The sequence below is a fragment of the Otolemur garnettii genome, unplaced genomic scaffold (assembly GCF_000181295.1).
Source record: "Otolemur garnettii isolate 467f Iridium unplaced genomic scaffold, OtoGar3 scaffold00002, whole genome shotgun sequence".
NCBI classification, from domain to species: Eukaryota; Metazoa; Chordata; class Mammalia; order Primates; family Galagidae; genus Otolemur; species Otolemur garnettii.
The window spans coordinates 12003510-12029619 of NW_003852397.1; the positions used below are offsets into that span (position 1 = coordinate 12003510).

Sequence of the window (26110 nt, forward strand, 5' to 3'; positions counted from 1 at the left end):
CTAACTCCTGAACCCAGACTGCTTAGCACCCCAGAAATCATTTCATCCCTTGTCCTAAGGCCTCTCCCACACTTACCCATAAAAAAAGAGAGCAATAGTGGGACACCCTGGCTCACAGCTAAAATCCTAGCACTCTGAGAGACCAAGGTGGTTGGATTGCTTATGCTCAGGAGTTCAAGACCAGCCCGAGCAGAAGCAAATCTCTAGTCAGGCATTGTGGCAGGTGCCTGCAGTCTCAGCTACTCGGGAGACTGAGGTAAGAGGATCACTTGAGCCCAGGAGTTTGAGTTTGCTGTGAGCTAGAATGCCATGGCACTCTACCCAGAGCTACCGAGGGCTACAGAGTGAGACTTTTTCTCAAAAAAAAAAAAAAAAAAAATGCAACAGAGGAGCCCTGTGGCCCCTGGGGACACCCTCTGCTGCAGTGATGACAGTGGGGCCAGCTGAGCTTAAATCTGGTCACACCTTTCGGCAGAGCATGAAGACCCAGGCCGTCTTGAACTGCGCTGTCCAACAGCAGTGGGTGATGCCAGTGTTGCTTCCCTCACTTCCCCCCAGACTGTTGCCACAAGCGTCTCAAACATTCTCCACAGCCAAGGTGACCAACATACAGATCAGACCCATCTCTTCCTGCTTAATATTGTTCTATGTAGAATAAGGTCCGAATTCCCCAGCATGATATGAGGATATGCAGGGTTCTGCTCGGGCTGGCTCCAACCACACACGCTCCCCCTCCACACACACACACAGACAAACACACACGTGCACATACACACAGCTGCACGGTCCTCTACCCTTCCCACCACTCCACGAACCACCAGAAACACAACCCTGTGCACGTGTATTTACCAGATATAATCAGTCTCCCACAGCCATCTTGCAATAGAAATTTTTATACAACACAAATGTTCCCTCCTGGCGAAACTTTCCCTGACTTCCCCTCAGAGACCAGGGCCCCTGCCCTCCCTTGTCTCACAACAAAACAACTGTATTATGAGTCTTCCCTCGACTGAGTTCAGGGACCGTGCCTTGCTAGTCCTGGATGTCCTTCACCTGGCAGAGGGTCGGGCACATAGTAGGCATGCTGAATGTTTGCTGAAGAAATAAACAAATGTATGCTTAAATAACGTCAGGTCCTAGATGAGCGGTTCTCAACCTGTGGGTGGCGACCCCTTTGTAACAATGAAAATACATTTTGACATTAGGAAGGTTGAGAACCACTGTCCTAGATGCATCACTCTGAATGTTACTGATGGGCTCTTTTACCATATGCCTTCCTTGTAGTCATTTTTCAGCTATCTCCAATCTGTAATTATTTGCTCTTGAAAAGGTTTCACTGAAAATGAATCTGGGTTCGACATGTATAGCTCAGTGGGTAGGGCGCCGGCCACATACACCCAGGCTGACGGGTTCGAACCCTGCCCGAGCCTGCCAAACAACAATGACAACTGCAACCAAAACATAGCCAGGCATTGTGGTGGGTATCTGTAGTCCCAGCTACTTGGGAGGCTGAGGCAAGAGAATCACTTAAGCCCAAGAGTTGAGGTGGCTGTGAGGTGACACCAAGGCTCTCTACCAAGGGCAACATGGTGAGACTGTGTCTTAAAAAAAAAAAACAACAAGAAAATGAATCCGGAAGCTTACTGCTCTGCAGGTTTTTACATAGGCAGAGTTGCCTGGAATAACACCACAATATTCCGTATTGAAAAACTCATCTGCAGCTCAAATTTAGTGCCCACAGTACATTTTCTTTCCCTAAAGTCTACTTTAAACAATAATACACATGTTTGTGGAGCACCAAACATCAAATTAATATTAACAGCAATAACAATAGTCATTTCCTTTGAAGGAATGGACTGAAGTCAAGAAAGGACCAAACCAGTTGACATGCAGTCAGAATCTGATATTTTTCATCAGAAAAACAATTCACTATCAATGACAAATAAACTGCAGGGCCACTAAAACTACCTGTCAAGCATCTAATGAAGACAGATTCTCTGGCTACCACATGTAATATGTAATATCCAAAAGCACTGCTGTAATTCACAGATAATTAGTGTCTTGCCATTATGAGAGGTGTCACGGCCCTAACTCTCTTCTCGGATCTACTCAGACCTCACAAGAGCAGACAGCCATGCAAGCCAGGATCACAACAACCCAATTAGCACCCACCCGAACCTGGGGCTGCAGCTTCTCAGAGCCCACCCCAGCATCAATAAATCATGCTCCTTCCTGAAGCTCTTCTCTGACAGCTGCGAGCCATGGCTGCCCAAGGAATAAAGACAATACTTCTAAGGAAAACTCATATGGGAAAGACAGAGATGGAAAGAGGGTATTATGCACCTTCCTCTAGCAGCACAGCAGTCAGCAAAATAGAAGACCATCAATCCTGACTGATTAAGGAGATGACTGTGCTAAGAAATAAATCTATGAGAGGTGCATCTGAAGATGCTTAGTGATAATCAACCGTCAGCAATTGGGTTATTTGTTTGTTTTAATGTGGATATATGGAAGACCTTTTTCTTTCCATTTTTCTTCTGTATATGTGTAGCCGGCCTTCCCTCTAGCTAATAAGAAAAATTTTCCTTTCAGTAGAACATAATGGTCAGCACTCACTTTGTCCCCCCGTGAATACACAGCAATCAGATAATTTGTTTCAAAGACTCTAAATTGTTTGACTTCATTGAAAAAGAATCTATAATGGTATGCTAGTCTCTACATAAAGCCTACAAAGCTTCCTAAATCCCTAAGCAAGCACCAGAGTATTCATAGCACATATCAGCCAATATCCTTGTAATTTTGTTCTAAGCCTGCAAAGCTGTTTTGTTCCATAATATCCTACTTAGAGAGTATTCCAAAAAGTCACTGTAGCCTAGACATTATTCAAAGATGTGACTTGGGTAATTCTACTTGTAGTTTGTTTTCTTCATGGAAATACCATTCCTCTATATCTATTAATCAAAACATTTAATCTAGCTTTTGGCTAAATAACTGCCACTTAATTTGATATATAAATATTGCCAAAGTCAAATAAACAAACATGGATGAATTTTAAAAAGGACTTTTCTTACAGCTCTTTTTATTAAGCATAGAGATTTCAGAAAGATTCAGTTTTCTTCCTCTGAATACAATTTGCTCACGGAAATCTTCAAATATTCAAATATTTATCTTCAAGCATGTCTACTATACCTTATTTTATAATAGCAAAATAATGAAAATACACAAAATATTAAATAGGTTGAATAAATGATGATACATTGAAACAATAGAAAGTTATGTGACTTCTAAAAATAATAGTGGGGAAACATGTTAAAGGATACACAAAAATTTTCATAAGATATTGCAAGATAGAAATAAAGAATAGAGGCTGGGCCTGTAGCTCAGTGGGTGGGACGCCAGCCATATACACCCAGGCTGGCGGGTTCGAACCTGGCCCAGGCCTGCTGGATGACAATGACAAGTACAACAAAAAAACAGCCGGGCCTTGTGATGAGCGCCTATAGTCCCAGCCACTTGGGAGGCTGAGGCAAGAGAATCGCTAAAGTCCAAGAGTTAGAGGTTGCTGTGAGCTGTGACACCATAGCACTCTACCCAGGGCAACATAGTGAGACTCTGTCTCAAAAAAAAAGAAAAGAAATAAAGAATAGAATCGTCATTCCTATTACACACACATATGTGCATATACCCAGATACTATGTGTATGCATACCTATTAATATGTATATCCACACACACATATGTATTATACATGTATATACACACATGTATTTCATTATTCGCAAGATTATCTCAGTTTTGTTTTCTGTGTATGGGGATGTGAGTTTGCATGTATATGTGTGTAAGTTAATATACTTATAAGTCAAGAATTTTTGAAAAGCCTCATAGGAAATGTATTCCAATATTTAAAATACACCTTCAGAGAGTGATATTCTAATCTAGATGATTATTCTTTTGATAGACATTGTTCTTGAGGATAGATGATTATTCTTTAAGCTATTCTGTTTATATAAAAGTTTTTATATTTCTTTCATAATCAGAAAAAAGTTACCATATGAAATATTCACTTGTGATCTGAGTGCATACAGAGGTTCATTGGTGTGAAGTCCCAGGTTAGTGGGGCATTCGTTCTGAATGGCTAATACTTTTCCCATATCAGTCATTCAATACTTCTATTTTCAGCCTGAGTACAGAAGCAACATGGGAAAGGTCACAGACACATCATACTTAGGCACATTTTGAGAATGGTGACAGCGTTGTCTACTCTAATCCATGGAACTAGGTAGTAGTGATGCTGAACGCACACAATTCTGGAAAACAAAATTAACTCAGTGCCAGAATGGGCAGAAACTGAAGTATGGCCCCTCTGTAAAACCTGCCTTTGACTGTGTCAGCTCCAATCCGCCTTACCCGATATGTGGGACCACCAGCTTTGCAGGAAAATGATGAGTACCAAGTACACAAAGCCTGGCTACACTGTAGGTCAGATAAAGTTCCCAGTATGTGTGCGCCCAGGGCCTGCCTCTAGGTGCCACTGTGGAAGCCTCCCTGACTTCCAGCCCAGAGAGGCGGGTAGTGGGCGTGGTGTTTAATAAGCATTTATTTCAGGGCAACAGGAAAAAAGAGAAGCACAGTCTATTCCCCTGTAAGGTTTGCATCTAGTTGGAGAAACAATACATACTGAAAAGAGATAATAATACAAATGACCAGCTGGACAAAACAGAGATCAGAACACAGCAGTCACAGAAAAAGTCTCACATACAGAAATAAACAAGTGTAGAGTCTTTAAGAAAAGACCTTCTGCAGCATGGCAATGCATATCTAAAAACACAGATTTTTTTTTTAAAGCAAAGGCAAACATTACATGTAGGTATCTATAACACTTTTTTTTTATTTCAAAATATTACAGGATGCAGTGTTTTTGGTTATATGTATCAATTTTAATATGCTTGGGGCAAGTGTGCCTGTAACCCAGACTGTGTTCGCTATACCAGTGAGGAAGGTTTTCACCTAACCCTTCTATCCCCTCAAACTGTAACTCTTAAAAGATATTTCTCAGGTCCACTGTGCTTCCTTTTCCCTAGGGCCATGTAAACATGTACTCAATGCTTACATAAAAAATTTCCTTGACCAAATTGTACGTGTTATGGGTTTACTTAAATGCATGGGCATTAAGCGTTTCAATTCACTTTCTGTTTACTAGGCAAAGACAAGTGAAATGCGTTAAGAAAAAATGTTATATTGGGAGAAGACCAATTTTGGAACGGTGTAGTTTTGCTTCTTGCTTATTTTCCTAAAAGGATCCTAGATAATGCACAAGTGAGAAATGTACCCATACCCACGTGTATTCTACTTCATATGCATAGTACATGTGTGTAAGACTGCTTATAGAGACCCCTAGCCATAGATAATATTTTTTCTGCTGGTTTTTATATTACTCTTAAGTAATTCAATAGATGGAACATTGGTGCGATTGCTAAAGATAAGAAATAGGTAAATGTAAAATTGTCACGTTCATATTCACAAGCTCGTAACTACAGACTCTGAAACTCATACTTGAATCACACAAAGCAAGACCCATACCTGAAAGAGAGAAGTCTCCTTTCTGGCTCTCACTCTCTCTGACTAGAAAGGCACCCGTCTGATTTTCTGAATATAATAGTTGTTTTTCTGCATCTGTTCTTTTGATTGCTCCAAAGAACCACCTAAAAAGAGATATGTAAACTTCAGTTAACCAATCAACAGTCATTTTTTTAGGAACAAGAAGCTTAGCAAGATAATATTTTAACATCAAAAAAGCTTAATGTTCTTTAGTGAAATTATTGCAAATGTAATGGTAGCTTCTGACACTTGAGATGACTTTTCAGGATGTCTGTAATCCACACCAGAATTCATTTAAAGCAAAAATTGCAAAGCAGGAATCTCACTGATGCCAACTGCTATGCCCCTTCTCACCCTGCATTCTGTTTGAGAGACCCTATGCCTTCTGCTGTCCTACAAATCCAGAGCCCTAGTGTAGGCCTTCCATTTAAGGCTGCTACATTCCAGGACAGTGTCCATGACACCATCTCTAAATAAAGAAATAAATAGTTCAGGTACAAAAAAATTATATATACCATTGCAAGAGCATTTATATGAAGTTTACACACATGCATTTTTACATTGGCACCTCCAATGGCACCAAGTGCCACCTCCACATCTTGTCGTTTTCCTCTCATCCTTACCATTCCAGAAATCAGATACTAAACACAAAAGTTTGTGAATGTGATCAGCCCCAACAAAGAATCACAGATCCTTAATATCAGAGTCAGTCTAAAATGTGCATCAAAATGGTAGAAACCAGACGCTGAGAACACCTGCTTTTCACAAGTGACCTCTCAGCAAAATAAGGCCATAAAGATGGTCATCACTATTAAAGATTTTAGGTAAAACATTGATCTTTTCAGGCATCATCATTGATAAACTAAGTGCCCCGAGAGAGGAAAAACAGGCTTGAAGGAAATGAAACACAGGCTATTAAAAGTTAACTCAAAATTGATCAACAGGTCATGAGTTTTGGAGAAAACGAGCACACCAAAACTGATGCAGTTGGAAGGAGGTTGAGGGGAAGGAATTGAAAAAACAGAGAGTTTGACAGATAAACATTATCTTCTAACAAATACACGGTGTTTGCTTGTCATCTTCCCAATTATTGAGTTATTACATAAATACCACCATATTAGATCTGCTAGGATATGCCAGGTCATCTTAAAGTAATGAACAACTACAAATATCTTAGTAGATTAAGACAGGGGAGAGTTATTGTTTCATTCAGCTCCATGTCTATTAAAGATCATTCAGGGCTCTGCCTGTTTTTCTCACTCAGGGAGTTTCTATCCATACTTCCATAATTGCTGAGCCATGATCAGAAAATATAGAAAATTATAGGCTGGTTCCTAGAACTTCTATTTAAAGCTTCTCCTTAGGAATGAACCCATTGGCAAGTAAGTTGTATGGCCATGCCTAAACACAAAGAGGAGAGAAAACAAAATTCAACCGTTTCCCAGAAGGCAGAGAACTGGAAACAATTGGTAGACGTAATAATGACTGCTACATTGATTCAGTACCAGAGACCAAACGAATGTGCATAGACCATTATTTATCCAGCTGAATGCATAGAAGGCATGGAAACATTCTCAAGTGGTCAGGTAACTAATTCATAGAAAAATAGAAATGCATGTTTTCTACTATTGCAGAAATAAGTCAAGATAACATACAAAAACATAATAAAAACTCATAGATTCAAACATACAAATTAGTTATCAAAGGATGATGATTAAATAAATAATGCTGGTACTATTAACAACCTATGTAGAATTTTTTTTTTTTTTTTAGATTGAGTCTCATTCTGACTCCTTGAGTAGAGTGCCACGGTGTCATCAGAGCTCACAGCAACCTCAAACTCTTAGGCTTGAACAATCCTTTTGCCTCAGTCTCCAGAGTAGCTAGGACTACAGGCACCTACCACAATGCCTGCCTGGTTTTTCTATTTTTCTAGTAGAGACAGAGTCTCCCTCTTCGTGAGGTTATTTTTAAACTCCTGAGCTCAGGCAATCCACCTGCCTCGGCCTCCCAGAATGCTAGGATCATAGGCCTGAGCCACCACACCTGGCCCATCTGGAAAAAAATTGATACTTACAGCATACACAACAACGCCACAGAGGTTAAAACCTAATGTGAAAGACAAACTTTAAAACTTTCTGAGGACATGTAATAAGGAAATTTTCTCAGGCAAGACAAGAAAAGAAAGGCATATAAACCTGAATGGGAAAGGATTGACAATACTTATTGCATCCCAATTAGAAACTTTTGCACCAACTAGATTACCATGAAATAAAATTGAAATACAAGCTACAGACCTGAAGAAAATATTTTCAAGGTATATAACCAAAAAATAGGATTAGTATTCACATTCTATTAAGACCTATAATCAATAAGGAAAAGACAAGATGATAGAAATTTGGCATAGACTATCACTGGAAAATTCACAGAAAAGGAAAACCCAAATAATTAACAAAAATATGGAAAGAAACACAGCCTTTCTGTGTGCTGTCAGTTAGGGATATTAAGAATATTACATATAGAAACTACAATGAAATACAACTTCACATTTTTCAAAATTAAAACTCTCACATTTTTAGACGTTATGGAAAATGAGAAACCAAACTCTTACATAACTAGTGACAATATAATTTGGTACCACTAACACAGAGAGCAATTTGGCACCATCTAGTAAAGCCAAATATTGGTATACTATTCAATTTTGCTTCTTGACTAAATGCCTTATGTGCCAAGGAGATATGCTACAGGGATATTCACTGAAGAATTCTAACGTTGAAAAATTGGAAACAACCTAAATGTCCATCCTAGGGGAATAGGTAAACAGACGTAGTTGTGGCTGTGAAATAGAATACCATACAGAAATTAAAACAATAGCCAGGCATAATGGCATGGCCTGTAGTTCCAGCTACAGAGGTTGAAGCAGGGGGATCCCTTGAGCCCAGGAGTTTAAGGATGTAGTACACTATGATTGTACATGTGAATAGCCACTGTACTACACCCTAAGAAATACAGAAAGACACCATCTCTTAATAAATAGCTTGAGGGCAAAAAAAAATTGAAAAAAATTTATTCATACTATTGCAACAGGATTTGTATGAAATTTGCACAAATGCATTTTTAAAAACTACACATAGCTTTATGGATACATGTACCATTAATAAAAGCTTGTGGTTAAAGTACTTAGGCATGTGTTTAAGTCCATTTCAAAAAATGGCAAAAATTTTGCACACAAATATTTCAAGCAAAAAAGCAACGTGGATCAAATGCACTGATGAACTGTATTTTCCTGACTGCATGGACATCAAACATTTCCTGACTCAAACAACATCGACAGTTGTTGGTGTATCAACATTAATATGTTTGATCAAAATATAAATAAGTAAACCTTTATAAGAAGTGAAATTTATCTGGCAAATCAAAGGCTTCAGACTTACAATTATATATCCTATATCTCATTCTCCTCAAGAATAAATACCCTATTATATTGGTTTTATGTACATAGGTTACATTGGTATTTTGGGTAATCAAGTCCATAAGTGTTGTGTTTCCTCTGCCCATGTATGTATAAGCAAACAGTTTTTGTAAATCAAATGATTAAAGATAAAGTAGTTTTATTACATTTGGAGAGGAACTCTTTAATAAATTTTTTAAGTACTTTTCTGTCTCAACAATTTTGGACTTTCATATAATAGATTTGTACAATCACTTTACAAGGCAAATCACAGATATAAATATTTTACTGGATGCGTCAGCACCCTTAATACCTGGAATTTTACTTGGCTGAGCTCCAATCAGGAAATAAAGAAGATAAATAAAAAATTGTTTTCTGGAGGTAGTGGCAGTATAACGCCATCCTTCATACTCAAATGTGATGCCACTGCTGTGGATTGCAATCTCTGCAGCATGTCCTGCAGCAGAAACCAATGGCCAATGATAGCTTGTTCCACTCCTTGCACATGTGAAAAGTGTTCCTTACTTTGAGATCTGAACAATTGGCAGGACCACTGTTCCCATAAGTGCTGCCATTTAGAGCCCCTGCCTGCTGCATTCTGTAAGGGTACAGTATACCCCAGGCCAGGTTGTCCAACACAGCCAATTTCAATCACTTTTTAAGCTACAGTTCTTGTGTGCAGTCCGCAGTGAGTGCTGAGAAGGAAACAAGATTATCTTCGGAAATATCAATTATCATGGGAGAGACATTTAGATGAGTGACCCCAAAGTGTCCCCTAGATAAGAAGCATCAGCATCACATGAAAACTTGTTAGAAACAGAAATTCTCAGGTTTCATCCTGTACCTGCCCTGTGGGGTTTATTAAATCTGGGATTTAATAAATTCCCCAAGTGAATCTGATGCAAACTAAAGTTTGAGAACTACTCACACACAGAAATAGTAAGCAAATTAGAAATTCATACAAGACAGTAAAGAAAAATTTAGAACATGGCACTTTTCACATTTGAAATCTTACCCAGTAAAATGAGGGGACAAACATACTTTATTGATATTTAATAAAAATCATCTTTATTGCCACGCCATGAAAAAGATCTTGATTAACGATAACCAAGAAAGAGAGGAGACCCATGGGAGAAAGAAATGCTTGAATTAGATGAAAAAAAAGAACAAAAACTGTAACTCCTGTTTTGGATAAAAAGAGTATGCGATTGAAATCCAAAATTAATTTTGCAAACATTTATTAAGTGTCTGCTGTGAGTAAATTCTGCAGCACTGACAGAGAGAGATTTGTGAGACATTACTGGATAAAAAAAAATGTAAATTGCAAAGTAATAAAAATTTTATAGGTCTATTCATATTTTAAACCACAAAGCAAAAATTATATGTGCTTGCTTCTCTGGGGATTAGTGAGAGGTGAGGAAAGTGATGACAGGGGAATTTCACTTTTTATTCTGCATTCTTTTGTACACTTTGATTGTTTATAATAAAATGTTGTAGATCACTTTAACATTTACTTAAATATGAAAAAACTTAAAGAGGTCAATCAGGAATATGTCACAGAAATCTACATGTGGGAAAGGTCTGGGCTAGAAACTTAGGCAGTCTTAATAGATAGTGGAAAACTCCCAACGGAATATGGAATGACTACAGATCAGCAGTGAAGCAGATGGCAGGTCCAGTGTCACACCAGGTTTCCAAATCTGAGTGACTAAATGACGATACGCACTGAAACACTTGAGCAAGGAGAGAATAATAAACAGTTCAGAGTTGCAGCATCTCGTTGGGAAAGTTATTTAATCTCTCTGTGCCTCGATTTCCTCATTTGTAAGGGAAATGATAATTACCTCCTAGCCTTATTTTTAGATTAGGAAAAACAACACATAATACAGTGCTTGATGTCTGGGTACGTTCAAGCTCAAGAATATTAGGTCATCAAATATGAAATGTCCAATTTTGAATCAAAAGTTTAGTTATTGTATCTCACACAAGAAGCAGTACAATTAATGAAAGTGTGCACCTAAACTAGTAACGGAGTGCTGCCATCACAGCAGTCGCCTGTTTCTGTGAAGAACCCTAGAGACTGAGGGGCAATGAAATTGTGAATGGTATTTCCCCCAGAGCTTGCTGAGAATTGAATATTTTTCCTTGCAAGAAGTAAGCCAAAGCCTAGAAGAAGTGGAAGTCAGCGGGTGCAAGCTCTGGGTGGACGACAGAGAGTCTCCAAGTCCAGCCTCTGTAGTTTGAGCAGCGTTGCTTGTGTGACATGGATCAAGCATTGTCCTGCAGGAGAACTGGCCTCTCTCTGGGCCCGTCTCAGCTCTTAATCGCAAGGATCCTCATCACTTTGTCTAATTGGCTGCAGTAGACGTCCACTGCAATCGATCAACCAGGATGAAGCTGTAGTGGATAATGCTACCACTGAACCAACACACAGACACCTTTCGTATTTTTTATGAATATTTGGGTTGGGATTGTGTTTCAGCACTTCATCTTCAGCCAACCATTGTGCTGAATGCTTGCAATTGTCAAAAAGAATCCATTTTTCATCTCATATAACAATACAGTGTAGAAAAGGTTTGCCTTTTATGTCATGACAGCAAAGAAAGGCAAGCTTTGAGAAAATTTCTCTTCTGACACTCATTTAATCCATCCAGAACCCATCCGTCCAGCTTCTTTACTGGGTTGATTTGTTCCAAATGGTCCGATAGTGTTGAATAGTAATGTCAAACCTGGCTGCTAATTCACTCATAGGTTGAGATGGATTTGTTCCCACTCCATCTTTAACCACCATCATTATCCACCTTGGTCTCAAGTTTCCCATGTGGCTTGTTTTCAAAATTAAAATCACCAAAATTAAACTTTTCAAACCATTGAGGTACATTAGCCATACATTAGCCATATCCTTCCTAAACACGTCATTGTAATTTCAAACTGTCTGTGCTGACTTTGTTCTATGATGGAAAATAACACAATTTTTTGACTTATCCAAGGGTTCACAAAATTGCTCCTAAAAAGTTAAAAGATAATCATAAGCCAAAATGTGCACTTGAAAGAGTGAGATGTACCTTCCTAATAAAAATAAAACAAGAATTGTCAAAGTAAAATGTCAGAGACATTTGCTTAGTATGTAAGGAAATCTAACATTTCATACTTAATAAACTATTTTAAGAGAATTACTTGAAAATGGAAATTATGTGTTTGGTTTTAGATACGTTTGATTTAACATAATAATGAAACATAAGTGAATACATGTATGTGAACATGACCTCACTTCTCTGGGTTTGTAGTGACTGCCTCATCCGGAGTGACTCTTCTGTCCTGTAAGGACTAGGAAGTGCTGCCACCAGGTGGCAGTAGACTATTTTCCTAATCCAAAAAGGCTAAAGAAAGCTGTGAGATGATTAACTACAAAAAAGACCTAAAGTAAACCTTTGGGGAAAAAAAACAGAATTTATACAATGTTATGGAATGTCAACATTTAAATAATATACATTTATTAAAATTTAGGGAAATCAACATATAGATGTGGTCCTTTAACATTTTCTCATTTTATCCAGTAGAGTCTTGGTCTGCCTCAGTGACTTACACAAGTCTCTAGGTCACTTGTGCAGATACCTGGGTCACTCATGATTCCAATCCGATGGGGTTCATTTCCTCTTGCACTTTTTAAAGGGGAAAGTCATGTCTAGCAACTGCTGGCTAAGGTTTTACCAAAGTTAACAGATTTCTTTTTCTTGTGTCTCCCAAAAAACCAACTCTACTGGCCTTTGAGTACTCTAGACAGAACCTGAAAAAATAACCTGTCAAAACCAGTCCCAGAAAAAGGCCTGTATCCTTTCAGAAAATGTAGGAAGGAAAGTGAATAAATCCATTTGGCATAACCAGCCATGGGGAAAGCAACCTGGAATGAGCCTGGTGGGAGCTCAGGGTTAGGGATGAGCGTCTTTAACATTGTCATCAGAGTTATCATATAACAATGGATCAGAGCACCTCGTGTCCTCATCAAGGTAGTTTTGGAAGGCATCAGTGGCACTAACGTTTGCAAAATGCCTACAGTTTGCACACTCATAATCGCATTTAGTCATTTATCATATCTAAATGGAAAGCTGAACTCTGTCTCAAAAAATAAATGAACAAATAAAGGAAAATCTTGGACTCATGTCCCCCTCGGGCTTTTGTGGGCCCACGTGACTCACCGGCATTCATCTGTACTTCAGCAGCATTACCAGGAAAGCTCTGTGAGATTCCTTCCTATCCAGGTAATCGGTTCCCTCCCCTTCTATGAAATCTCCTCCAGACAGCATCTCCCCTGGCTTCTAGTGAGCTACCCTTGCCACCCTTTCCCACTCGCACAGCACAACAAGGACAAAGAAAAAACAATGCTTATGTGTGTTTTGCTATTCTTTCTGTCCTTTCCATTCCCCTCATGGTAACCTTTGTCTAATTCAATATCGCCACTTGGATTATGGCAATATTTTACTACCAGTTCTCTTTAGCATTAATAGCTTATATTTATTGAACATATCCAAGGAGCCAGGCACTGTTGCCACAGGTTTTACGGGCATTATCTCAGTCTCTCCCCCTTGCTCACATCTTCGCTACAAGATCACCTTCTCATCAATACGTACACATAAACAGGGGGGAATTTGCTCATGGAATGAGACCCCTATTAACCTGGAATTTCACCTGAAACCATCTAGACACTAGTCATTTCTTCAACTTTATCTTCCCTGCATCAACTCTTTGCTCCCACTAAACACACAGTATCACCACTACTCCCCAGGGCATTATTTAAATGCCTATTCAGAATTGCTCCAGTACTCAGGGAGTACCACTCTGGTTTGGCATAAAAGCTAGTACTGCTTATTTTATTTTTATTTTTTAGATTATTCCTTATGTTGACTTGAGACTGCAGACCTCCCCCACACAAGGACTGCGTCTGAGCTACCCGCACATATCTCTGGCACCAAGCACCCAGCCATAGGCCCTGCGGAGCTGTTAAACAAACACTAGTTGATGAAACAGTTAATACACTGTACTGCCATGTGGACGTATTATATAGTCTTTTGGTTTATGTTGAACATTGAACTTTAGATAATGCCTATGTTTTCAAGTAATCTCTCATTTGTGCTTGCCACAAAGCTTACAGTGTAAAGTGCTTAAGGGAAAAGCCTTATCTGCCATGAGCCAGTTGCAGCACAAGTTCTAATATTAATTGGCCTTAAACCACAGATTCTAATCTGACCTCTCTCTTTTCTGTCAAAGAGAACACTTGCATGTGAATGTCAAGATCAAAACTAAAATTTGACTTTTCTGTCCTTCAAAATACAAGCATATCAGAGCTTGCACACATGTAAAGAAAGTGTGAGAAAGTGACAATGTCACATTCAGTATCAGAGGTTTGAACTTGAGTCACATAGAAACCAGGAAGCTCCTTGCCTGTATCAATTGATAAAGCCTTTTTGTGACTGTTATTCACCTTTACAGTCATCATAAAAGGGGAATTTTGAAGGAACTTCTTTAGAAAGGAAGTAAGGTGAATAATTTGTGCTTTCCTCATTAAGAGAGATGACTGTTTGTAAAAGAATCTGGTTATAACCCACTTCCCTGAGTCCAGTAATCCAAAGTATGGGGCTCCTTACAAAGAATACAACAAATTTCAGACAACTTTTCAGTCTCAAAGCGCTTTCTGTTTCATAACCATCCTATTTGCATGCTGATGTTGATCTCTCTCTTAAAATAAAAAACAAAATGTGTACACATATAATGAAATTTCTAATCATCAAGCCTGAAATATTATACAAATGTAAATTTTAACCCATCTGCTTTACTTCTGTACAATATGTGATAATATTTTTCCTAGAAATTAAACTAATGGGTTAGAGTTGAAATCATTAATCATTAGTTTTTATCTTTGTCACATCCTTATGATGCCTGGGAAAATATCTTACTTCACAAAATACTGAAAATGTTCGATTTATTTTTATTTCTTATATGGACAAGCTTTTCAGCAGTGCTATACTTTTTTTTTTCCTTTCGAGACAGAGTCTCTCTCTGCTACCCTGGCTAGAGTGCAGTGGCATCATCATAGCTCACAGCAACCTCAAACTCGTGGGCTCAAGCTATCCTCCTGCCTCAGCCTTCCAAGTAGCTGGGATTACAGGCACTCACCACAATGCTTTGCTTATTTTTTCTATTTTTGGTAGACATAGGGTCTCACTCTTGTTCAGGCTGAGGGTCTCACTCTTGTCTCAAACTCCTGACCTTAGGCGATTCTCCTGCCTTGCCTCCCAGAATGCATGAGCCACCATGCCAGGCCAGTAGTATACTTCTTAAAGATTACACAGAGCATTAATTTCAGAAGTGACAGCCTCATTTAGTTTTCTATACCAACACTGCCACCTGACAAAAAAACTAGTTATCTCCTCTCATAAAACATTTCCTTGCTCAACTCAAGAAGAAAAAATAAAAGACATTTTCTAATTTACTTAATTGTAAAGAATTTTAATTCTGGGCAGCAGCCTGTGGCTTAGTGAGTAGGGCACTAGCCCCATATAGCGAGGGTGGTGAGTTCGAACCCGGCCAGTCAAAATGCAACAAAAAATAGCCGGACGTTGTGGCAAGCACCTGTAGTCCCAGCTACTCAGGATGCAGAGGCAAGAGAATCACGTAAACCCAAAGGCTGGAGGTTGCTGTGAGCTGTGATGCCATAGCACTCTACGAAGGGCGACACAGTGAGACTCTGTCTCTAGAAAAAAAGAATTTTAATCCCCAGTGTCATGAATGATATGTTATGTCACCCTACTTGATTTGAATTACTGTTTTTTTTGTTTTTTGTTTGTTTGTTTTTGAGACAGAGTCTTACTCTGTTGCCCAGGCTAGAATCAGCCTGGCTCACAGCAACCTCAGTTTTACTCTGATGCCCCAGATCTTGGCATTAGCCTGGCTCACAGCAACCTCAACCTCCTGGGTTCAAGGGATCCTCCTGCCTCAGCCTCCAGAGTAGCTGAGACGATGGCACCTTCCACCACACCTGGTTAATTTTTAGTACAGACAAGGTCTCACTCTTGCTCTGTCTGGTCTCAAACTCCTGAGCTCAAGAGATCCTGCCCCCTCAGCCTCCCAGAGCTAGGATTATCGGTGTGAGCTGAGTGTTCTTTAATCGTGTACAAGATATCTTGTTCCTTGAGATTTACCTTCATGGAAAAATCATGACCAAGTGTAGAGTCAGCTAACAGTGGGTGTATCCTCTTAAGAAGAGCCAATAATGTCACTCTTTGGGGTTAGCAGCCCAGTTTGCCTGTCCTAGATCAAGGTTTCTCTTACAAAAAGAATAAAAGGGGAGCATCTGTCTTCTGTTTACCTATACTAGAGGCAGTATTGAAAATATTTTATGACTGATAAGGCACATGCCCCCACCATGAGGATAAACACCAGCAAAACAAGGGGCTTACGTCTAAGTTCCAGTCATGGTACTTATCGTGTGAACACTAACTGATGCCCTATGGCCTCACTTTGCTTCATGAAATCTTTTCTCCCAAATGAAATATTGTGAGTATCTTGAAGGTACCTTAATCTTCTTATTACCTATGGGTTAATAATTATATACTCTTCTAAGTGCTTTATATAATGAAATATGTTAGTAACATTAATTTCATAGTAATGTTAAATTGTTTAGCCTCAAGCTGCCTCCTTACATATGCTAAGTTCGAGCTAAAGCTTTCTTCATACATAGTGAACTGGAAGCAACTTGGATGTGGAAACTCATTGCAACCTACTCTAGTGTCAATCACCAAGTTTTGGCCAATCACAGGCAGCTACGTTTTCAAAATGTGTTTCAATAAGACAAACACGGAGGTCTAATCAATCCGGCTATTTCTCTCCATACCTCACTTCTGTTTTCTGTGCTTCACTTTCCTTTTTCTGTCCATAAATTCTCTCTGACGAGAGTCTCTCTGAATCTATTCTTGATCTGGGCCTGCTCAATTGGAGAATCATTCTTTACCCAGTAAAAACCTGTTAAATTTAATTTGTCTAAAGTCTTTTAAAAATATTTACTATAGAAAGAAAAGATGAAAAAGCAAAAGAGGGTATGTTACTTTTCCTTTGAGAATCTTGGAATATCAAGGGAGAGATAAATTAATAAGATCTGATGACACAGCCTAAACCACAACTTACCACCGTGCAATTATTCATCATTCACTTTTCATTCAAAAATTGCTTATTGATCACCTGCTGTGTACCAAACACCTTTAGTTCCCTTAGCAACAAAGGAAATAAAACAAACAAAAATGCTTCCCTTCATGGAGCTCACATGCTAACAGAGAAAAGACAAATTATAAATAAAATAAATAAATGAATTGAACTGTATGTTCAAACGTGATAAATGCAAAGTAGAAAAATGAAGGTAAAGAGGAGGAAGATGCATTTTTCAGATTATTCATAGTAGGCAGCAGTGTGTGACAGGTGGAAGTCCAGAGGGTTTTCCTGTGTGCTTCTAAGATTAAAGAAATCTGCAAAGTAAAGAGAGGAATGGAGAAAAACTGCATACAATCTTTGAGAGGAGGAGAGGAGTAAGAATCACTCTCCATTTTAGGACTGAAGCCAGTGTCTAGATTTCTCGACAGCAGATTGGCCAAGTTCTATTAGCATTTGTTTCTAGTCAAGAAATAAACAAGCCAGTCACGGTAGCTCACACCTGTCATCCTAACACTCTGGAAGGCCAAGGCAGCTGGATTGCTTGAGCTCAGGAGTTGGAGACCAGCCTGAGCAAGAGAGAGACTCCACCTCTACTAAAAATAGAAAAACGAGCCAGGTGTAGCGGTGCACACCTGTGGTCCCAGCTACTTTGAAGGCTGAGGCCAGAGGATTGCTCAAGCTCAAGAGTTTGAGGTTGCTATGAGCTTTGATGATGCCACTGCACTCTAGCTTGGAGCGACAATGAAACTCTGTCTAAAAAAAAAAAAAAGAAAGAAAGAAAGGAGAGAGAAAGAAAGAAGAAGGGAAGGGAAGGGAAGGGAAGGGAAGGGAAGGGAAGGGAAGGGAAGGGAAGGGAAGGGAATGGAAGGGAACAGTGCCCATGAGTTTCACTGGTTTCAATCACTGATGTGTACGGAAATGAAAAACACCAGAAGCTACAAGCATCCTCCAAGGATGTTGGGGGGTTACAGTTCTTTAGCCACAGAAAAAGGTAGAATTCCCATTTAACAGGAAAAGTGATGCTTTATGAAAATAATTATATATAAAAAGAAATATTTTTCATTACAATGAAATAATTGAGTTGTGATTTTTTTTCCATAGATATTGCTTAAATCCATATTAAAACCAAAACACTTAAATGAAACTGTCTTTCATTTTTGGCAAACATACCGGGCAGAGCAAAATCTCTACTGTCTAGTAGGTTGACTATTGTTAACATTAATCTATTGAGCACTTCAAAATAGCTAGGAGAGAATAATTCAAATGTTCCTAGCATAAAGAAAAGATAAATAATACTATTCATCCATTAAAAAAAAAATGGAGACTTTACAGCCTTCGTATTAACCTGTATGGAAGTGGAACACATTATTCTTAGTAAAGCATCACAAGAATGGAGAAGCATGAATCCTATGTACTCAATTTTGATATGAGGACAATTAATGACAAGGGGAGGGGGTGAGCAGAGACAGGAAGAAGGAGGGAGGAGTGGGGAAGGGATTAGTAGAGAAAGGGAAGGAGGGTGGTGGTGGTGTCTTGGTGTGTGCCACACCTTTCGGGGGCAAGATGCGATTGTAAGAGGGACTTTACCTAACAAATACAATCAGTGAAACCTGGTTTCTTGTACCCTCGATGAATCCCCAACAATAAATTTAAAAAAAAAAAAGATAAATATTGAAGGTGATAAATAGATCAGTTGTCCTGATTTAATCCTTGCATGTCATACGAATGTATCAAATTATCACATGTACCCGGAAAACATGTACATTTATTGTGTAGCACTAAAAAGAATTTAACAACTCTCCTGTCTAATCTTAATGTGTCCGTGGCACAGAGACACACATATATGTGAATGAGGGGCTACGTGTACATGTGTGTAGCTGTGGCTACTTCAGGTATGTACAGACGTGTCCTAGCTGTGTTGCTTTGGGAGGGGTTAAATTGAACAAAGTACCTGAGGGAGCAAAGCTGTGAGATGTAGCCTCTGTTAAAGGTCAGAAGAGGCACACACGTTCTTTTTTCTTTTTTTTTTTTTTAATAATTTGGCCTTGTGCACCCAGATACTAACCATTGCTATCATTAATAAATACCAGTAATAACATCATAATAACCGAAGGTTGTTTATAACCATGTAAATGCCACTCACTGGACTTTGAAACAGTAGAAGCCAAACACGTCCATGGGGCAGCCTGTTCTCCTCAAAAGGAAAGCCAGAAACAGCTGCCAGAAAACACACCTTTTGTTTTCAGTGTCAATAAGCTATTTGTCAGGAAACAAAAGGAAGGCTCAGCCAGGTCTGGATTTTTCTGAAATCTAAAAGTGAGTTCCCTGCTTGTGTTGCTTAATGTTAGAGCCAAAGGCAGTCGGGCTGCTAATGGGGAGAAAAGTAGTATCCCGCCCTCCCCTCCTCCCCGGCACACACCAGGGCCACCTAAGGATGAACTTCCTCTAGGGCCTCAGCCCCGGAACTCCAGTTTCTGAACACGGTCCCAGAAAAGTGGGCACAAGACAGACATTCCAAGGTCTGAGCTAGCGGTGGGCTCCCAAGGGCCCCAGGAGAGTGGGAAGCAGGTAACCCAGGCACAGCATTTTGCAAAGCACAGGCCTGTTTGTGGAAGGGAGGAACTTCCTCTTACTGGTGCTCCCAGGCCTGACTCACCTTCAGTCTCTCTGCTCCGTTCTGCCCCATACTGCCTCACACTGGACCCAACTCCCAGAACATTACAAAGCCAGTGTTGTGCAAAGCTGGTGAAGAGCAAAGCTCTAAGGATAATCCAGAGCAGAAAACAAATTCAAACACACATCAGAAATCCCCACTCTTAGAAATGTAATGCCCTTTGTCCTGAAGAGGGAATTTCCCAACATTTTCCCTATGTTCAAGGTCCACTGGCAGGTTGCTAAGGTCCTTTTCCTCACCTTTCTCCTCCTTATCAGACTTTTTAAAATTGCCCCTTGGTTTTGTATGCAAAGTAGCTTGGTTTTCCACCCTCCCTCACTCCCAACTTCTATAAACTTAGATCTCATTTTGTATGCTCCAACACTCGTTAAATTGTTCTGCTCACTGCAGCCCCATCTACTCCAGCTCTTGGTTCTCACAGCATAAACAGCAGAGCTTTGAAAACAGAATTTTCTTGAGCACGTCAAATCCTTAGGCAGAGCCCCCTCACACCATTGTTCATGGCAGAGGCCCCCACAGAATCATGCATCTGCTCCCTGTCCGGACCAAGTCCACATCCTGCCTTCATAAGGGTGAAGGGCAGAGTTCCTTCCAGTTATACTCATGTTTTAAATAATGCAGTTTATTAAAAGTATGAATTTCTTTAACTATGCTAAAGTATATGCTCTCTTACAAAGTGTCTTCATAAAAGGAAAAGTTCTAATGATATGCAATGTAAATATTATTTGTAAATAGCAAGTAAACTATTTATATACAAATATGCCCTGCCTCGATGGCCGGCTGCCTTACTATAGCAAATTGCAAAATAAGTAACATTTTATTCCACAATTTTGGAGTACAAAGTCTTTTCTAGGTACTAGACTACCATGCTCTTTGCCTGAGGTTAATTGGAAAACAATAAAATAGTGAAATACAAGGTGTGACAATTAAGCTTATGAACTCATCCTAGAAAAAGTGCCACATACCTCATTTCTGACTCTTGCTATGGTCACCTTCAAAGTACGCCAGTGCCTAGACCACACTGCAAAGCAATTTTGGAACTCTTTTTCTGCAAGGACCATTAGAGCTGTCCTTGCATGAGGTATGACAGTTTAGTTTGCCAGCTTGCTGCTGTGCTCTCTCACACTGCAGCACTCTATAAGCAACTCAGTAAAGTTTCAGAACTCTGGTATATCAGTCTCTCCCAGCTGTGGGGTTTTTTGTTTGTTTGTTTTTGGGGATTATTTTTTTTTTAGACAGTCTCACTTCATCACCCTCAGTAGAATGCCATGGTGTCCTAGATCACAGCAACCCAAAACTCAGGGGCTCAAGTGAGCCTTTTGTCTCAGCTTCCTGAGTACTGGGGCTATAGGCACCTGTCACAACATCTGGCTATTTTTAGAGATGGGGTATTACTCTTGCTCAGGCTGGTCTCGAACTCCTGACCTCAAGCAATCCACCCATCTTGGCCTCTCAGAGTGCTGGGATTACAGGCATGAGCCTCTGCACCAGGCCAAGAAATTGCAAGGCTTGTAATACAGCCAATAAGCAAGGCTAGTACGATGGTGGTAGTATGGAGCAGTTACATGCGGCTTCTCTAAAACTGTGAAGAAAGTAGAGTGGGAAATATGAACTTGTCCTCAGATCATATCCTAACACTACCTGCTCTCCAGAGTGTGTCAGAAATAACAAACAGTTACAAATGATTATTAAAAGCCAAGCTTCACTTTTAAAATGTTCCTATAGAATACACACTCCTATGAAGTTAATTAAACACTAACTTCCTACCTATTTAGAGGGAGGCTTGGCTGCATAAGGAGCAAAACTTGAAAATAGAAAGCCAAACGAAATTCAAATAAATATTTAAATAAGTGAAACAATCCTGAAATGGTGGATGATATTACAAATAATTAATTATGAAGGTTGCTGATACTCTTAGAAACTGTCAACAATAGATAATTTGATCAAACATTTCCAAAGTAAAAACAAATTATCATTTCTTCTTTCTATAGACCATAGCATGACAAAATCATTGTCACACGAAGAGTCAAGGAATGTAGGGAAAAGACTTATAAGAGGTAGTTTGTTCATGTTTATTATTATTGCAGTATTTCTCACATGTCAGCTTCTCTAACTTGGAAGGACTTTTTTATTCTAGATAAATATTCTCTCTCTTACCAAATTTCATTACACATCATTTTGTATTCTTTTTTTTTCCCCACTGAATTTATTATTTATTTATTTATTTATTTTTTGCAGTTTTGGCTTAGGCCGGGCTTGAACTCACCACCCCTGGTATAAGGGGCCGGCGCCCTACTCCTTGAGCCACAGGCACCGCCCCATCTTGTATTCTTTTTTAAAAAAAGAACTCTCTCTCCAAATTGTATATGCTATCGGCCCTCTAGATCAGTCTGTGTTCAGACATATTTTTGTAAACAGGACATCTCAATGACAATCTTCCCAGCTCCTTGAGTTTCCATACACGTGCTCATGATACACATTTTTAACTTTGCATTGGAGGAATTTTCAAAGATCATCTACAATGGATGGAATAGTACAGTATCCACTTTTATCCAACACCTAGTTCCAAGAGTTTCTTCTTGTACTTTAATTTTAATTGACCTGAATACAAATGTCTTGGTTGGAAAATTGAGCGAAACAAAGGACTAGTAAAATGCCAATGCTTTCATGTTGTGTTTGAAAGTAGTATTTTTATAACCAATTACTTTTACAATCAGTTTCTTCATGTTCTTTTGCAATCAAAAAGATGGATTATGACTGTTGTAAATGAGAGAAACATTGAAAAGAAAAATATTGAAATAAGTGTTCAAAGAGGCTTACTATGAGCTGGAGGAATGATAATAAAACGATAAGACCATGCTTGCTGACAAGCTTACATTACAGGTTAAAAAAAAAAAAAAAAACTCGAGCAGATGAGTATAAATTTTGTTTTACATTCACAAAATATATCTACCTAACCATGCCTTATATCATTTTGATCTCAGAGAACTAGAGAAATATGGTTTAAGATAAATGTATCATGAGAAAATGTTTCATAATTGACATGTATGATCAGTATGGCAATGATACAGACAAAATTTCACATATAATGGCTGATAAGGTAGAGGCTATGAGAAAAAAGACCTATATGGAATAATTCTCTGAAATATATAACTATATAAATATATAACTATACTTCCACCTTCAAATTATAGTGCTATGTTTTAGGAGTTTGGTTTAACAAACAGGGACTTTCTACCTTACAATTTCTTCCTGCTGCCTACGGCCTTCATGCCCACTACGTAATTAATTGAATTTAAATTTGCAAAGAAAGTCATGTCACTTTAAAATCTCTTGATAAACCAAATAAAATGAGAAGATTGCAAAATCCATTACATTTAAATTTTCTAAGCATGCCCTATTGCTTTTTCAAAATAATACAGAATATCCTCTTTAAATAGATTTGCTAAAAAGAACAAATTAAACCTAAAAGAAAAAATAATAATAAAAACAACAGTAGAAAATGGTCAAATACAAAAACCAACAATAGGAAGAAGGTACAAGGACAAAAATTTATTATTTTGGAAAGATTAAAGCCTCTAGCAAGATTATTGAAGAAAAATCAAAAACAATTTATCACTATCAGCAATTAAAGAGGAGACTATCAAATATTTCCACAGACAGGCTTGGCAGTGTTTACAGCGCCAGCCACTTACACCAAGGCTGGTGGGTTCCAATCTGTCCTGGGCCACCTAAACAACAATGGCAACTGCAATAAAAAATAACCAGGTGTTGTGGCAGGTGCCTGTAGTCCCAGCTACTTGAGACTTGAGAGGCTGAGGTAAGAGAATTGCTTAAGCCCAAGAGTTGAAGGTTGCTGTGAGCTGTGATGCCATGGCACTCTACCAAGGATGACATAGTGAGACTCTGTCTCAAAAAACATATATATATATTTCCGCAGACATTAAAATAATAATAAAGGAATATTGCTAACCACTATATGCCAATAAATTTCACAAGTTAGGTGAAATTGACATACTGTTTAATAAATACATCTATCTTACCCAAAATAACACAAGGAGAAACAGAAAATCTTAATAATTACACATTTGTTGAAGAAATTGTATCTATAATTTAAAACCTTCTCACAGGCTGGGTGTAGTGGCTCACACCTATAATCCTAGCACTCTGTGGGGTCAAGAGAATTGCTTGAGCTTATGAGTTCAAGACCAGCCTGAGCAAGAGTGAGAACCTATCGCTACCAAAAACAGAAAAAAAAAAAATTAGCCAGGTGTTGTGGCACACACCTATAGTCCCAGCTACTCAGGAGGCTGAAGCAGGAGGATCACTTGAGCATAGGAGTTTGAGGTTGCTGTGAGCTAGGCTAGGCTGAGGCCATAGCACTCTAGCCTAAGCAACAAAGTGAGACTCTGAGTCAAGAAAATAAGGAGAATAAATAATTAATTAAATAAATAAAACCTCAGAAAGAAAACTCCATTCCCCAGGGCTTTCACAAGTGAATTCTACCAAAATTTCAGAAAAAAAAAAATAGTATCAGTCTTACACATAAACTCTTTCAGAAAATACAGGAAGAAAAGGTATTTTTTGAGTCATTTTATGAGGCCAGAATTACCCTGATACCAAAATCAGAGACTTTCAAGAAAAGAAAACTACAAATGAATGTCTCTTCAGAAGCACTCATGCAGAAATCCTTAAAATATATTAGTAAATCAAATTACTCAAAAATATATCACAACTGGGTGATATTTATCCCAAGAAGACTGATTGATATTTGAAAATCAATTATAATTCAGTATTGGACTAAAATGCAAAACCATATTCATAGCTCAGTAGATGCAGAAAAATCTTTTGAAAAATTCAACATCTATTCAAGATCAAAAACAAAATCACTTACCAAAGTTAAAAGAAAACTTCCTCAATCGGAAAACGGGCAATAATAAAAGCCCCTAACCTAACATGGACATAGTTTGGATGTCTGTCCTCTCCAAATCTCAGGTGAAGGATTGCATGAAGTTTTTCTGTTAGGTTGAAGGCTCGTGCATGCTGCTGATCGCTTGTGGTTCTCCTTGAAAGAGGCAGTTGTTTGTACTTTGAAACATTATCGGTGTCTAAGCATCCTCCAACTTGGACAATGCATTTTTTCACAATTTCTACATCTCTGAAGGGCTGTCTTTTTTCCCAAGTATATAAGCCACTTTGTAAGTTGCTTTGTTGGCATTATTTCCAGATCTTATTGCTGCTTGAAAGTACTATCTTTGCTTTTGATTCTCATCTTTTCATTTCTGCAAAATAATCTTCCACACTTCTCCCTCTAATTTAAAAGATTTGTGGTCCTTCTGAGTGTTATAAGGCTGATGAGCATTGAATTTCTTTAATGTGGATATTATAGTAACATAAAACAAGCAAATTCTCTTTTTTTTATTTGTTTTTGCTTTTTAATTTTAGAATATCATGGGGGCACACAACTTTTAGTTAGATACTTTGCTTTCATACACCTGAAGTCAAAGATAAAATTGTGCCCTTCACCCAGAAAGTGTGCAGTAGGGTGCACTATCTATTAGGTATAAATTTCCCCATGTCTTTTTTCCATTCCCAACTGCTTAATTTCCAGTGAGTTTTTGCTTCCATACATGCACATAGGTGTTGATCAATTAGTTCCAATTGGTATTGAGCACATGTAGTGTTTGTCTATTCTTGTGATATTCCACTCAGAAGAGCATTCTCTAGATCCATCCAGATTGTTACAAAAGACACTAGATCGCATTAATATGCATACTCCACGTACACATATACCATATTTTATTAATCCCTGATATATTTGTATAATACGTATATCACTTGGCGAATGTTTTTAGTAATATCCAAAAACATCATCCTAACATATGATTAGGATGCAAAAAATACATATAAATATAACACAACCAAAATGAAAAACAGAAGGCAACTTTACTTCTCCCAGAACACACCTCCAATCAGCTTGTCACCGTGAGGTGGCACTGGTCTGAACCCTGCCCACATAGACCATGGAGGTCACAAGATCCTACAGAGGAATTAATAACTGCAGAATAAATATAGCAGAAAAACAAAGAATTATATGGCAGGCTTAATGAACTTGCTTAGTAATACAACATTCAAAGAGAAATCTTTAATAGACATGAGGTGCACTGATGAATATGAATAATCCACCGG

General features: G+C 38.6%; 1 protein-coding gene across 1 annotated transcript in view; it reads right to left on the reverse strand.

Annotated features, from left to right (window-relative positions):
• Positions 1–26110, reverse strand: part of FRK (fyn related Src family tyrosine kinase) — a 100931-nt gene that overhangs the window by 47987 nt on the left and 26834 nt on the right. Inside the window, exon 2 of the mRNA XM_003781604.3 lies at positions 5580–5701. Coding sequence (XP_003781652.1) covers positions 5580–5701 — 122 coding nt within the window. The remainder of the gene's footprint in view (positions 1–5579; positions 5702–26110) is intronic.